Below are 14,466 nucleotides of genomic sequence, written 5' to 3' on the forward strand. Positions count from 1 at the left end.
GAGTGGCAGCCTGGGCATTTGCTGTTGCTGTTGACATGTGGGGATGGTCTCAAAGCCCCCAAAGCTGCCCCTACCCCAGCATCAAGATGGGGCAGAGGGACCAGGAGTGGGAAGGCTCCAGCTGTAAATATGGCATTTATTAAAACAGATGCAAATAGCATAAAAACGGTGGGGTGAAGAGCGTCTGCCGCGCAGCATGGTCCCGTACCCACGACAAATGGCACCCTTAGGGTCCTGGGCACCGCCCTGTGTTCTCCACCAGGATCTGGAAGAGCCAAAAAAAAAAAAAAGGGGTTTCAAAAGCCCTCGGGGAGGGGGTGGGGAGTCAGACATGGGGTGACAAGTCCGTGGCCAAGTGGCTGCCTGAGGCTTGACCGGTGGCGTGGATGTGGCAGAATTCCTGGCCGGGGATGGCTTTCTTCCGGCATCGCTGCCCGGCCCTGGTGAGCCCCTGGCACGGGGACCGTGGGGACAGCAAGGACCTACGGACGAGAGACCCATCAGCACCCCAGGAAGCCCCCAGTGGGGGCTGTCCCCCCCCCACTGTCAGGTCACTGACTGCACCCCAAGGTGCCACCAGCCCCTGGTGGCCCTGGAGAAGGGATGTCCTCTATGGTTGGTACTCACACGTCGTTGGCCAGAGACTGGCTCGGGCTGCAGGGTTTGGGCTCCCAGCGCTTCCCAGCACCCGTGGCAGACTCCAGCATCGCTTGGCTGGGGAAGAAGCGGTTCGGCAGGGTACCCTCTGGCCCCGGTGACCCTCCTGTCCTGCAGGAGATGTCCCTTGGCCCCTGGGGACGTGGGGGGTCATTAGAGGATGGGTGCTTTGGCTCTTCCTCGTTGGAGAACACCCTCTTCCCCCAAAAGTTCTCCTTCGGCGTTGTGGCCCCACAAGCACTGTGGGACCAGCGCCGGTCCCTTTCCCAACAGGGTGTCCAGCACCCCGAGGTGCAGTCACGATGAGGACACCCCAACCCTAGAGGACCTGACCCTCAAGGGGACCCCCCCAAGCTGGTCCCCCAGGAGCAGGCCCAACCTGGGGACAATCCCACCCCCAGCTCAGGCTTACCCCACACGAGCTCAGCTTTGTCCTCCAGCCGCTGGGGACGGGTGACACCCGCCCTGCTACGCAAGGGGTGTCCCCTGCCATCGCCGGGGGCTGCTCCAGGCGCGAGGGCTCTGCAAGAACACGGCATGGGTGGTGGGCGCAGGCCCAGCGCTGTTGTCCCCACGTGTTGGATGGGGACACCTAGCACAGCTTGGGGACATTCCGGAGTAACGCACATGCCCCAAGCACAGGGATGGGGGACATGCTGGGGCTTCGGACCCCTGTCCTACAGCCACCAAACCTCCCACCTCGTTGTCATCTCTCCCACGTCCCCCAAGGCTCTCACCTTGCAGGCAGCTCATCTCCATCCCGTCCAGTTCCTCCTGCAACAGCTCAATTTTGCACTCCCTGCGCGGAAAGAAGGAAAACCAGAGCCCCATTGCCTTGGCAGCTGCTTCTACATCACCATCATGATGACAGCAGCCTCCTCGACACCCTCCTCTGGGCAGAAATAGGGCAGGGAGCTCGGAGGAGGTGTCCAAAAGCGGCAGGCAAGCCACCAAGATGGGTCCTGCCCCCTCCTGGGGACCAGCAGCCCACCCTGGGGACCTCTGCTAGATGGCAGCAGGATGGGACATCTAGGATGGGTGCCCAGCTTGGGTTCTAGCAGCTCCCAAGGGTGCCGCGTGTGTCCTTGTTCCCCCCCGCAACCATCTCCTACCTGTCTGGGGTGGAGGTGAGCTGGTGGTGGGGCTTCTCTTGGGGAAGGACCAGCCAGGCTCCCCCAGCACCGCGGCGGGCAGCCGCCACCAGCCACTGTCCTGCAGGGAGGAAAGAGGGTGGGAGAGGGCAAGAACCCCCTCAGCCCATCCCTGTAGCACCCTCAGGGTGGCGTGTCCCCAACCAGGTCCCCCCCAACACCCATCCCCACCTGCCACGGTGAAGACCAGGAGAACGGAGAGTGCTGGGATGCTGAGGGTGCTGGAGGTGAGGAAGAAGAGGAAGAGGAGCAGGATGGCATGAGGTGGCGTGAGCATCAGCAACGCAGCCAGCAACACCAAGTAGGAGCCGTGTAGGATGGAGGTGGAGATGGCACTTGGGCTCTGACCTGTTGGAATGGGGAGAAAGAGCCTGGCGTTGACACCCACCAGCACCCACCCGCCCACCAGCACCCACCCCTGACTCACCGGGTGGGTCGAGGACAGTATGGAGGTGCTGCAGATGGTTTTCCAGCTGGCTCCGTGCACCCTCCACAGCAGTCAACACCAACCCAAGGCTCTGGTTGACCTGCTGCAGCTTCTCCATCACCTCCTCCATCCGCTGCTGCTGGGCCAGGAGAAGGGTCAGGTCATTCCCTGCACGCGGAGAGATTGGATACGTCGGGATGAGCCGGGGAAGCTGCACCCAGGGTTGTCCCAGTGCAAAAAGAGCTGGGAATGGGGTTCTCCGCGTTCCCACCTAGTTGGGAATAGACATCCCGAGCTCCTTCCTGCGTGTGGTAGAGGTCGGACAGGACAACCCTTCCCAGAGCTCCGTGGCTCCACGGTTGCTCACTTTCCCAGTAAGGAGGCGCAAGAAGTTGGGTTGGTCCCCAAGGCGGGGGGGGAACAGGGAGGGGGGGGGGATGTAGCAGCATCCCAGCTGGTGGCTCTTACCCATCTGCTGGGCGATGTCCTCCATGAGCTGGGCCACCCGGTGCTGCTCGACGGCGGTGAGGGTCTCAGCCAGCACCAGTTGCTGAAGGTTGTGGCAGTCGCAGGTCTCCAGTTTCAGCCGCTTCCCCAGCTCCTCCTGGGGTGAATATTAGGATGGTGACCCCACAGCCCCCACCCCCACCTCAAACCATCACCCCACAGCGATGCCCACCACCACGGGGCACCCCCTCAGCATCCCCAAATGAGCCCCCCAGGGTTTAAACTCCATCCCGTGGCGCTGACGTGGAAAAGTTTGGAAAAGCCTTTGGAAACAAGCAAGGCTGGGGGGCAGGAAGGGGATTAGGAGTAGAAACCCCCATTTGCCATGAGGGAAATGTGCTAAACAGGGCTGGTTTTACCCCAAAATGAGGGTGAGGGGCTGAGCAGAGGTGGCTCGGGCTCTGCAGCTACAAAGTTTGGGATTTTGGCGAGGGGGGGGCGAAAATTGCATTGGATGACCGTAGGATTTGGGGGGAATTGGAGAAAACAGAATTTGGGGTGCCTCCCCCAGGCACCTTACCGTGTCGGGGGTGCAGGGGTATGTCTGGTGACCCTCAGCACTGGCCTGGCAGTTGAACAAGTTGGCTCCTTCCTCCTCTTCCTCCTCATCCTCCTTGCTCAGGTTGGCGCAGGATGAGCGGAGCCGCACCATGACCTGGCGGCAGCAGGGCTCAGCACCCATGGGTGCTCCCCGCCCCCAGGGGTGGGGGGGTACAGAGGGGTTGGTTTTGGGTGGGAAATAAGGAGAAAGGTCTGAGCCCACCCCAGCACTTGGCTTTCACACCCCACCCCCCAAACCATCACGTGCCAACACCCTGCAACAGGCAAAGCAGCTGCCCAGAGCGGGGGTTCTCCAGGACCCCCATTTCCCCCACTGTGGGGGGACCCCTGAGGCCACACCTGACGGTGACAGTCGTCCAGGGGTGACAGCGCCCAGCACGTGGCTTCAGCCTTGAACTGGTCATCAACACCCGTGGTCTTCTCAAAGGAGTCGTGGGGGGCAATCCCCACCTCCGGGAGGGTCCCCAAGGTTGGGGGGACCTCTGCTTCCTTTTGGGGGGTGCCAAGGTCCAGCCACCCCAAAAACGCAGCAGCAGCACAGATCAGCATAGCCCAGTAGCTCCGGGGCAGCATAATGGGGTGCAGTGGGGTGGGAGACCTGTGGGGAATGAAAGGGGAGGGGGGAAAGCACCCAGGGAGCAGCCCCCCAAGTGCAGGGAGAGGTTTGGGGGACACCCCCCACAGGAGGGACACAACCCCGTGGGGGGGTAACGCACACCCCCCCCCCCCCCCCCCAATAGACCCAGGGGCAGCATGGGACTGGGGAGGGCTGAGGACCGTGTCCCTCCGCCCCTTTCCCCACGGGTGAGTGGGTGCCCCCGCCCCTTTGCCCACGGTGGGGGAAGTGGGGGAAGTGGGTGCCCCCCCCCGCTCCCCCACGCGTGGAGCGGCTCCACCCCGGACGCAGCCACCGCCCCACACGTGGCGCCCGCGCACCTGCGCAGACACCCGCCCCTCGCCCAGGCCCCGCCCCTTATAGCTCGCCACCGCCAATGGAAGGGCAGGGGCGGGCAAAGAGCAGCCAATGGGCGTTCGGGAAGGGTCGGCGGCGCGGGGGGGGCGTGGTCACGGGGGGCGGGGCCTGGAGGGGGCGGGGCGTGACCGCCCGGCGCGATGGAGGCGGCGGAGCTGCGGGTCGGGTTCGTGGGCGCCGGGCGGATGGCGGGAGGCCTGGCCCGGGGCCTGCTGCGGGCAGGTACGGGCAAAGGGGGGGCGATCCGGGGGGGCCCGGCCCCACAGATCAGCGTGGGGACTGGGGACAGTCCTGCCCTGCCCCCCTTCCCCCCGGTCTCTGCCCTCCCCGCGGTCCCTGCCCCACAGATCAGTGTGGGGACGTGGGGACAGCCCTGTCCTGCCCCCCTCCCCAGGGTCCCTGCCCTCCCCGGGGTCACTGCCCCACAGATCAGCGTGGGGACCTGGGGACAGCCCTGTCCTGCCCCCCTCCCTGGGATCCCTGCCCTCCCTGGGGTCCCTACCCTCCCTCGGGTCCCTGCCCCACAGATCAGTGTGGGGACGTGGGGACAGCCCTGTCCTGCCCCCCTCCCCAGGGTCCCTGCTCTCCCCGGGGTCACTGCCCTACAGATCAGTGTGGGGACCCGGGGACAGCCCTGTCCTGCCCCCCTCCCCGGGTCACTGCCCCACAGATCAGTGTGGGGACCTGGGGACAGCCCTGTCCTTCCTCCCTCCCCCGGTTCCCTACCCTCCCCGGGGTCCCTACCCCACAGATCAGTGTGGGGACCTGGGGACAGCCCTGTCCTGCCCCCCTCCTCCGTGTCGCTACCCCACAGATAGTGGGGACACAGCCCTTATCCCTCCCCTCCCTGGCTGTCCCAGGTTGTCCCTGCCCCATAGCACAGTGTGGGGACAGCCCTGCCCACCCTCAGAAGCTGGGAGATAGATCCTGCTTTTAGGGTCACCTCCCTTGTCACTGCACCATGGCTTAACTGGGTGCCCACGGCCATCCCCGTGGGGTGCCCACGCCAGCCAGACTGGTGGGATCCGGCCTCGGCCCCCTTTTCTCCATGTCCCCCAGGCTGATCGTGCTGGGGTTGGAGGAGAGGAGCACTTCCCGGCTGATCCTGGGGTGCCCAGGCTGTGCTGGGGTGTCCCCACCACCCTGGGGCCACCCCGGCTGCTCACCCTGGTCCTTGTGTTCCCCAAGGGAAGGTGCCAGCCAGCAGCGTCCTGGCCAGCGCTCCCTCGGACAGAAACCTGGATGCGTGGCGGGTGAGTGGGGACGTGGGATGAGAAGCCACCCTGCTCGGTGGTGGGAGGCGTGTTGGGGTGCCCCTCGCCACGATTTCGGGACACCCTTTCCCCCCATGCAAGGCTTTGGCTCATCCTTCCCAGGGTTTGGGTGGAATTCAGGGAAAGCCTTGGTGGCTTTGTGGCTGGAACGGGTCCCCAAGTCATGTCCCTGCGTGAAAACGTGCCTTGCCCATGGGGGTGCTGGGGTTTTTTGGGGCGCCAAGCTGTGACACCTCTCCCTGCCGGCGGGCAGGAGTTGGGCTGCCGGACCACGCACTGTAACCTCGAGGTGCTGCAGGAGAGCACCCTGGTCTTCCTGGCCACCAAACCCCACGTCCTGCCAGGCGTCCTGCAGGAAATCCGTCCCGCCGTGGGACCCCACCACATCGTTGTCTCACTGACGGCCGGCGTCACCCTCCAGACACTGCAGCGGGTGAGCCTCCTCTTCCTCCTTCTGATCCTTCTTCCATTTGTACCCGGGCCCGTGGAGAAGGACACGCCGCTGTGGCTCTGTCCCCACCGAAGTTGCATCCCCGGCTCCTTCCCCGTGGTCCGCGCTTCTCCGCCAGCCCTGATGGGTGCTACCCACCGGTGTCCCAGGGCACCCTTGGGTGCTGCCCGGAGCTTGGCACCTCTCTCCCATCCCCGTTTCTCCCCAGCTTCTCCCCGCCGGGACCAAGGTGCTGCGGCTCATGCCCAACCTGCCGTGCGTGGTGCAGGCAGGGGCGATGGTCTTTGCCCGGGGCAGCAGTGCCGGTGATGGCGAAGCTGCCCTGCTGAAGAGCCTGCTGTCCTCCTGCGGGCTCTGCGAGGAGGTCCCCGAATCCTACATCAACATCCACACCGGCCTCAGCGGCAGCGGCGTGGCCTACGTAAGCACCCGTGCTTGGCGGGACACGGGACGCCGGCAGAAATCCCACCCGTGTGGGGTTGGGGTTTGGGGTCCCCTGCTTTTGCCACGCTTACACCCCCCCCCCCCCCCCTCAATGCTCTTCTCCCCCCAGGTCTACCTGTTTGCCGAAGCTCTGGCCGAGGGAGCGGTGAAGATGGGCATGCCGGGCGGCTTAGCCAGCAGGATCGCGGCTCAGACGCTGCTGGTGAGTCGGTGCTGTCACTTGGGGACATTGCTCCCTTCCCTCCTGCCCCACAGCTCCCACCGGGCTCGGGCGTGCCGTCACCATCGCTGCCCTGGGCTCTGCGGCACCCGACAGGGGTGGCAGCGCGAGGGAGGAGGTGCTGGATGGCCTCCTGCCTCAGTTTCCCCTCTTGGAACCGAAGATGGGGCCACCAGGAGAGAGCAGAGGGCGTGGCGGTGGGACACACCCGCAGGGGTGTGGGCGGTGGGAGGATGCTGCCATCCAACCCCTGGGCAAAGAGAAGGGAGGCTCGGGAGGTCCCCTTCTCTCTGACCCACCCCCCCCAAATTCCCGTAGGGTGCAGCGAAGATGATGCTGGAGACGGGGGAGCACCCGGCGAAGCTGCGAGGAGATGTCTGCACGCCCGGGGGCACCACCATCCACGCCCTGCACCAGCTGGAGAAGGGTGCGCTGCGGGCCACCGTCATGAACGCGGTGGAGGCGGCCACCAACCGGGCATGCGACGTGGCCGAGGACTAGTGGCCTGGCTGGGGATGAGCCCCTCCGTCCTGCCCCGGCATGGGGCAAGAGGGGCAATGGGGAACAGACCGAACTTCTCCAGGGACCCCCGATGCCCCCCCGTGAGACCCTGGCCGGGGGTGGGAGATGGTGTGGACCCACGTCCACGCCACGTGCTACCTCCGCAGGGCTGGGACCAAATAAACGTGGGCAGCACGATGGCAGGCTTGGTTTTTTTTAGTCCCTTCAGTCCTTGGGGGGGGGCTACTGCACCCAGCATGGGGTCACCTCCCCGGTGAGGTGACAGCCAGGGGGTCCCTGGATGGAGCTGCTGCCACGCTGGCGCTGTGCCGGGGGGGTGTGGCACTGGGGACAGGCATGAGGACAGGGGTTTTGGGGATGGGGTGATCCCAAGTCGAGCCTGCTGGGGCCGGGGCAGAGCGGCCGCATCCCTGCGGCAGGAGGCAAGGCCCATCGCAGGTGCCGTGAGGATGCCGAGGGATTTTGGGAAGTGGGGAGCTGGCAGGACGATGCTCTGAAGGGGGGGGGCGAGCGCAGAGCAAGGCTTCGATTTCTCAACTCGGTGCCGAGCAGGGGTTGCTCGTCGGCGCTTGGGTTACACGTAGGCACCGGTGCCTGCTCCTCTGCTCGGCTCTGGAGATGCGCGCGCGGACACGGAGCTGCTATCCGCATCCAAGGACCACGGGCAAAAAAAAAAAAAGTGAAGCAGTTGAAAAAACTCCACCTCCCACCCCGGCCAGGCATCGCCATCGCACCACGGTCCTGCAGACAGGTCCCTCTCTGGCAGCGAGGCGGCGGGATGAAAGCCCGGACCCGCTCTTGGGCCCCGCGGTGCTGCACATCAAGAGAGGAGAAACTCAAAGCTTGCCTATCCGGAGAGGATCTAAGCCTTTTGCGTGCCCTAATTAAGCTTCGTTTGCCTCCCGGCACCTGCACGAATGCAATTAGTGATGATTTGTGAACCGCTTTGAAGATGAAAAGCTTTTTCCGGGCGCGACGTTGCTTGTGGAACAGCTGGATGCTGAACCTTCGGCTCCTATGGCTTTGACCCCGTCCGCAGGGATGCCGTCACCCCAGGTGCTGGTGGCACAAGCCAAGAGAGATGCCGCAGCCCAGCAGCAGTGCCGGGTCCTGCCAAGGCATGACCTCCTTGAGCACTTTCTTGAGGCATCTAATTAATTAGCAAAGCTGCATAAAAGCCAGGGAAGGAGCTCGAGCCTGCTTGTCTCTCCTACCCATCTCTCCACTTCGCCATGTAGCCAGGGCAGGGGCTCATGGCACCTATATGGTGCGAGGAAGAAGCGGTTTTCAAAGTTTCCAAGCCACCTGGTAGCTCCTTTGTCCTTCTATCTTCTTTTATCCCTGCCTTGTCCTCAGGTCCCCCGCCCCAAGGCGATTCTGCCAATCTCTCCGAAATCCGCAGCCTTCTGATTTCGTTCTTGGGTGTCTCCATCTCTGTCCTCCACACCACTCTTTTAACATATTTGGCCAAAAAGCCTTGGCCAAATCCAGCCCCACCGCTTGTGACACGGCTGAGCGCAGCGCCTGCCCGTTCCCCATCTCCGTGTGTCCTCCTAAAGGCTTTTGAGCTTTGGGTTTTCAGGTTGTCTATCAGAGGAGTGGCACGTTCAACCCCAAAGCCAGGACGCTGATGACCTTCCAACATTTTGCTAAGCACTAGTTTTAACAAAACCAGCTTAAATTCCATTAATTTTATTTCAAAAGCCAGCACTCACTGCAGGTAAAGTGTTGCTACCTTACTGCTAGTACTCCTACCTTCAAGAGAGGCATCTCACCTGTAAGATCATGGAGCAGATCCTCCTGGAAGACGTGTCGAAACGAGGAAGGCAGGGAGGTGCCAACCTGGCTTCACCAAGGGCAAATTGTGCCTGACAAAGGTACATGGCCTTCTACGATGGAGTGACTGCACTGGTGGAGGAGCGAAGAGCTACAGATGTCATCTGCCTAGATTTCTGTAAGGCCTTCAATATGGTCCCATATAACATTCCTGCCGCTAAGTTGGAGAGGAATGGGTTTGATGGATGGACTGTTAGATGGATCAGGAATTGGCTGGATGGCCGCGTCCGAGGAGTTACAGTCAATGGTTCAATGTCCAAGTGGAAACCAGTAACAAATGCTGTCCCTCAAGGGTCCGTACTGCGACCAATACTATGAAATATCTTCATCGATGACATAGATGGTGGACACCAAGATGAGTGGCACAGTTGATTTATTTGAGGAGAGGGATGCCATCCAGGGGGACCCTGGAGGAGTGGGCCCAGGTGAACCTCATGAGGTTCTGCACCCGGGTTGGGGCAACCCCCAGCACCAGCACAGGCTGGGGGATAAGTGGATGGAGAGCAGCCCTGCGGAGAAGGACCTGGGGGGTGTTGGTGGATGAAAAATGGGACGGGAGCCGGCAATGTGCACTCACAGCCCAGAAAGCCAAGTGACTCCTGGGCTGCACCCCGAGCAGCGTGGCCGGCGGGTCCGGGGGGGGGGATTCTCCCCCTCTGCTCCGCTCTGGGGAGCCCCCCCGGAGCCCTGCAGCCAGCTCGGGGGTCCCCAGCACGGGCCAGACACGGACCTGTTGGAGAGGGGCCAGAGGAGGGACACGGAAATGGTCCGAGGGCTGGAGCAGCTCTGCTGTGGAGAAAGGCTGAGAGAGCTGGGGGGGTTCAGCCTGGGGAAGGGAAGGCTCCGGGGAGCCCTTCGAGCAGCCTCCCAGGGCTTAAAGGGGGGACAAGGAAGATGGGGAGGGACTTTTTACAAAGTCCTGTAGTGACAGGACAAGGGGCAAAGGTTCTAAACTGAAAGAAGTTAGGTTTAGATTGGACGTAAGAAGAAATTCTTTATGATGAGGGTGGTGAGACACTGGCCCAGGGTGCCCAGAGCAGCTGTGGCTGCCCCCTCCCTGGAAGGGTTCAAGGCCAGGTTGGACGGGGCTGGGAGCCCCCTGGTCTAGTTGTAGATGTCCCTGCCTGTGGTTGGGACTGGATGATCTCTGAAGGTCCCTTTCAATCCAAACCATCCAACGGTTGATTGTTGTCACCTCCCAAACCAGATCAAATGGCACTGCGAGTGCACCCAGGCTGACCTACGCGAAAAACAAAGACCTCCAGCCCAGAACCTTCTGCTGAGCTTGGCAAGATTTTTCTCAGACAACTGAAGACTCCTTTAATTCACAAACTACGGCTTGACGTGAGCCACATCCCAAGCCCTAAAATGTTTTTTGGTTTTGTTTTGTTTTGTTTTTTTGTAAGGCTTTTTTAAGTGCAAAAGATTATAAAAATAAATAGAAACGTGGATTTACGTGATCCCATTGGTGGATAAAAGTCTGCATTCAGGCACAGCAACATCATACTGTTAGGAAACCAAAGCGAAGGGAGAAGCATGAAATGAGCGGGACACCATGCAGAGTGCTGTCTGTGAATCTGGCAGCAGCCAAACAGCAGAAACTGAGGTTGGTTAGGTTTGTGGGGGAAAAAAAAAAAGTGTATTTCTCCCCTAAATCAAAGCTTTTCTTGACCTATATTCAATGTTCTACAGTGGAGTTCCATGATTTGAAAGGACAAACTTCAGATTGAAATTTGACTTTGTGTGTTGTTTTTTTTTTTTTTTTTCTTGCTGGTCCCTAAATTCCCTGGCAGAGTTGTTTATCGTACTAATGAAGTAAAAAACTCAATTTGGGGAGCAATTTGGGCGCCTGCCTGATCCTGCTGCGTTAAACTGGCTGCGGAGAGGTGGGGAACACGATGGAGGAGACCACACCGAGGACACAACCGCAAGGAGGTTCCCCTTTTGCCACCCTCCCCTCTGCTGGGATGGCTCCGCGTGACTCTTTACAGAACACAACCCCAAAGTGCGAATAAAAATCCATTTAATTTTCATAAACTCTGAAGTTATGAGACAAAGACCCGACAAGTAAAAACACCCACCCCGTCTGCTGACACGGGGCACAGCGGCACTGTTTTTTTTTTGTTTGTTTGTTTGTTTTTTCCTTTCCCCCCTTTCAATAATTTGGCTAAGCAGGCGAAAATTTAATCCAAATCAGGTCAAGAGCTGCTAAATTCATCTCTGATGCCTCCGGTATTTTAAGGCAGTGCTGGGAGCCCCCCCCCGACCCCGGCTCCTGTCTCAACTCGTGACGCGCATCACGCCGGCAGCTGCATTTTCCAGCCCCAGCCGCCCCGCCGGCACCTCAACCCTCATCCCCGGAGCCTTCGGCTTCGCGAGGATGCTCGGATGACGGTACCTGTTTCAGCAGGTCTCCGTAGCCTGGGCGTTCCCAGGTGCGGGGCTGTCACGGGAATGATGGAGGTGGCCCTCTCCGGGCAGCCGCGGTTTCTCAGATGCCACCCAAGTGTCCCCGTCCCAATCCAGTGCATGAAAAAAGTTGTCTTAAACCAGCCCCAAACCTCCCCGTTTTAACAGGACGCCGTTTCGGCAGGGGGAAGGGCGTCACCAGCCTCTTCCAGGGCGGGACGTTTGCTCCTCAGCACCCCAAGAGCGATCCCTGTCCAGCCAGATGCGCCCACCTCAGCCCTGCTCCGAGATGTGGGGAATTGGTGTCGCTTCCCCCCATCATCCCGGCTCCTCGCGGTGATGCCGAACAGGTCCCTCCCTCACCCCTCCTCCCCACGGGGTCGGGGGGGGAAACGGGTAGCGTGGGGGGCACCCACCCTCTTCTAGGGGTGCCAGTGACCAGGGGGCCACTCAGTCTCGTGGGATTTAAAAAAATAGCACCTCCTAAATATATTTAGGGTGAGGAACAACCCTCAAATCCGCAACATACGGAGGGGCTTGTCGCACCAAAAAAAAAAAAAAAAAAAAAAAAAACCAAAACAACCCCGTTAGCCCTAAATTGTATCCCCTGTCTTCGCCGTGGTAACCCGGAGGCGGTTGGGCCCCCTGCGCCCCAGGGGCTGCCCGTGACGGAAAGCTGAGGGGAGCTGGCACCTCCACCGCCAGCCTCGCTGGGAGAACTGGGGTGTCCCCAGCCCGAGCGGGGCGGTTGGTAGCCGAGAGGTCGCGGGTGGGCCTGCCCTAGGAGCCGGGGCTGCCGCCGCGGTGCAGCCGCTGGGCCATGCTGATGAGGGAGCGGAGCTGCACCAGCTTGAGCGGCCCCACTTGCCGGGGGTCCTGACCCTCCAGCCAGCGCAGCGCCGTCTCCAGACCTTTGATGGCTTCGCGAGCCGTGGGCAGCAAGGCGTCCCCTCCTTCCCCACCCCTTCTGCCACCTCCATCTCCGGCAGCTGCCTCCTCCTCCTCCTCCTCCTCCTCCTCCTCCTCCTCCTCCTCCTCCTCCATCCCGCAGCCTCCGGGGCCTCCCTCCTCAGCGTCCTCTTCCCCATCGTCCTCCTCCGTCCCTGGGGCCACGTCATCCAAGTGCAACCAGTCGGCCACCTCCTCGGGAGCCAACCGCTTGTAGGCCAAGGCGGCCAGGTGAGTCAGGTCGCTAAAGACTTTGCCGTCCCCGCCGCCTTCCTCCCCACGCGGGGGGTCTCCGTGCTCTTCCTCCCCGGGCTGGGGCTCGAAGGCGGCGCGCAGCCCCAGCAGCCAGCACTTTTCGATGGAGCCGGGGGGGATGAGGTCCCAGGAGAGGCCGGCCAGGTACAGCATGTCCTTGAGGAGGAAGGACCTCACAAAGTCCACGGGGCCACCCGAGCCGCTGCCGCCGGCCGCGCACGAGACGGCCAGGCGCAGCAGTTCCCGCTTGTAGAGCTGCTTGAAGGCGGACACCACCCCTTGCTCCAGTGGGGCCGGGATTCGGCCTCCCCCTCCAGCCGAACCGCTCCCGGCGGGGCCCTTGGAGAGGAAGAGGGCACGGATGGAGCCGTCGGGTGTCTGCAGTGGGGGGGACTCCTCGGAGCCCGTCCCAGAGACGGGTGGCGGGGAGCTGAGCAGCAGCACGGCCTTCTGCTGCAGGCAGCTGCGGCGCAGGTAGCGTTTGACGCCTGGCACGAAATCCTCAAAGAACCAAGAGCGGAGGAGAGCCGGCCCCAGCCTGGCCTCTGGGCTGTAGCGGTAGCAAGCGGGGAATTTGTCCTGGTTGTGATGGCGGAGGCTGGGGGGATCGCGGAGACCCCCGACCACCAGCGGCTTGAGCTTATGGGAGCCGGTCAAGTTGGCAGCCAGGAGCACGGTGACCCGCTCGCGGGGAGCAGGCCGCCGCCGCGCCGCCATCGCCCCACCGGTTTGCCCCGGCAGCAGCTTCCAGTAGAGCCCGGTGACGTTGGCGTTGTAGATCTGCTCGTCGCCGTAACCCCCAGCGTCGGCAGCCGGCACGGGGAGAACCTCCGGGCAGGCGGCGGGAGCCCGCTCGGGCTCGGCGGGGAGGCCGCCCTCGCCGTAGATCCGTTGACTGGAGATGCCGTGGCGCTTCTGCCAGCGCCAAAACCAACCGTGGCTGGCTTTGAAGGTACACTCGGGACCGTAGATCTGCCGGGCGAAAGCCTCAGCTTGGGCTTGGATGAGGGGCCCGGAGAGGGGGACGCCGTGCTGGCGGAGGGCGAGGAACCAGGCGTAGACGGCGCGGTCGATCTCCTCCTCGTTGGCCAAGCGCATCTTCTTGCGTTGGGTGCCCACCTCACCCCCCAGCTGCTCCAGGAACCACCGCAGCTTGGCTTCGTCCTTCAGCCAGCCCCTCAGCGTCCCTCCCGGCACCCCGAAAGCCCGGCACACCGACGCCTGGCGCTCGCCCTTCTTCACCCGCTCGATGGCCTGCAGCTTGTCCTTGATGGAGTAGGCTCGTCGCAGCGCCATCTTCATCGACATCCCCCCGGCGGCGCTGCCACCGCCCCGCCGCCCTCCCGCCATACCGGCCGGCCCCCCACCCGCCTCCGGCTCCCCCCCGGGCATGGAGCCGCCCCCGCAGCCATGAGCCGGCGCGGTACCGAGAAGAAGAAAAGGGGGGGGGGGGGGGGGGGGGCGCGCGTTATAACCGGGGAGTTAGGGGGAGGTGGGGGGGGGGGGGGGCGCGGTGCCTTTGTCTCCGCTCCGGCCCCGAGCCGGCCGGTGGGGCGGGGCGGAGCGCAGCGCGCATGCGCGCCCCCCCTCCCTCCATAGTTGCGCCGCTCCTCCCCCCCCCTCCTTCTTGCCCGCTTGGTTTCTTCCCCGCAGCTCCGCCACCGCCTCTGGGTTGTACCACTCAGCGAGAGGGGGGGGGGGGAGCGCCTCCTCGTTCCCCCTCTCCTTCTTGCTTCCCGCCCTTCCCGGCTGTTCCACCGTGGGTCTGAGAAAGGGGGAGGGGGTCGGCGCCTGTGAGTGCGGAGCGTTGTCTCCCTCCCAGCAGCCGGTT

The 14,466-nt window shown here is 62.7% G+C and overlaps 3 protein-coding genes across 3 annotated transcripts; 1 reads left to right on the plus strand and 2 right to left on the minus strand.

The window, feature by feature from the left end:
- Window positions 1-116: 116 nt before the first annotated feature.
- LOC122152711 (protein brambleberry-like) lies at window positions 117-3,424 on the minus strand. The gene is made up of 9 exons (XM_042786292.1): window positions 3,263-3,424; window positions 2,704-2,839; window positions 2,236-2,403; window positions 1,980-2,156; window positions 1,770-1,869; window positions 1,395-1,456; window positions 1,070-1,179; window positions 628-791; window positions 117-482 (listed from the first exon to the last, which is right to left on the minus strand). The coding sequence occupies exons 1-9, from the start codon at window positions 3,422-3,424 to the stop codon at window positions 326-328; spliced, it is 1,236 nt and encodes a 411-aa protein (XP_042642226.1). The 3' UTR covers window positions 117-325.
- Window positions 3,425-4,389: 965 nt separating this feature from the next.
- On the plus strand, window positions 4,390-7,364 carry PYCR3 (pyrroline-5-carboxylate reductase 3). The gene is made up of 6 exons (XM_042785945.1): window positions 4,390-4,498; window positions 5,465-5,529; window positions 5,804-5,983; window positions 6,210-6,422; window positions 6,555-6,647; window positions 6,984-7,364. The coding sequence occupies exons 1-6, from the start codon at window positions 4,417-4,419 to the stop codon at window positions 7,164-7,166; spliced, it is 816 nt and encodes a 271-aa protein (XP_042641879.1). The 5' UTR covers window positions 4,390-4,416; the 3' UTR covers window positions 7,167-7,364.
- Window positions 7,365-11,029: 3,665 nt separating this feature from the next.
- TIGD5 (tigger transposable element derived 5) lies at window positions 11,030-14,178 on the minus strand. Its single transcript, XM_042786315.1, has one exon. It carries the CDS (start codon window positions 14,025-14,027, stop codon window positions 12,213-12,215), a length of 1,815 nt encoding a protein of 604 aa, XP_042642249.1. The 5' UTR covers window positions 14,028-14,178; the 3' UTR covers window positions 11,030-12,212.
- Between the last annotated feature and the right edge of the window lie 288 nt (window positions 14,179-14,466).

This window comes from Tyto alba, unplaced genomic scaffold (assembly GCF_018691265.1).
Source record: "Tyto alba isolate M040663 unplaced genomic scaffold, T.alba_DEE_v4.0 Super-Scaffold_9, whole genome shotgun sequence".
Lineage (NCBI taxonomy): Eukaryota > Metazoa > Chordata > Aves > Strigiformes > Tytonidae > Tyto > Tyto alba.

What these genes read in the sequence shown, in the direction of transcription:
- LOC122152711 (XM_042786292.1), bottom strand. Translation starts at nt 3,424, where the DNA reads ATGGGTGCTGAGCCCTGCTGCCGCCAGGTCATGGTGCGGCTCCGCTCA. An exon ending in GGAGATGAGCTGCCTGCAAG is followed by an intron (nt 1,180 to 1,394) that starts GTGAGAGCCTTG and finishes GTGTTCTTGCAG; the next exon opens with AGCCCTCGCGCCTGGAGCAG. An exon ending in CAAAGCTGAGCTCGTGTGGG is followed by an intron (nt 792 to 1,069) that starts GTAAGCCTGAGC and finishes CCACGTCCCCAG; the next exon opens with GGGCCAAGGGACATCTCCTG.
- TIGD5 (XM_042786315.1), bottom strand. Translation starts at nt 14,027, where the DNA reads ATGCCCGGGGGGGAGCCGGAGGCGGGTGGGGGGCCGGCCGGTATGGCG.
- PYCR3 (XM_042785945.1), top strand. Translation starts at nt 4,417, where the DNA reads ATGGAGGCGGCGGAGCTGCGGGTCGGGTTCGTGGGCGCCGGGCGGATG. An exon ending in GAAACCTGGATGCGTGGCGG is followed by an intron (nt 5,530 to 5,803) that starts GTGAGTGGGGAC and finishes GCCGGCGGGCAG; the next exon opens with GAGTTGGGCTGCCGGACCAC. An exon ending in GCGGCAGCGGCGTGGCCTAC is followed by an intron (nt 6,423 to 6,554) that starts GTAAGCACCCGT and finishes TTCTCCCCCCAG; the next exon opens with GTCTACCTGTTTGCCGAAGC.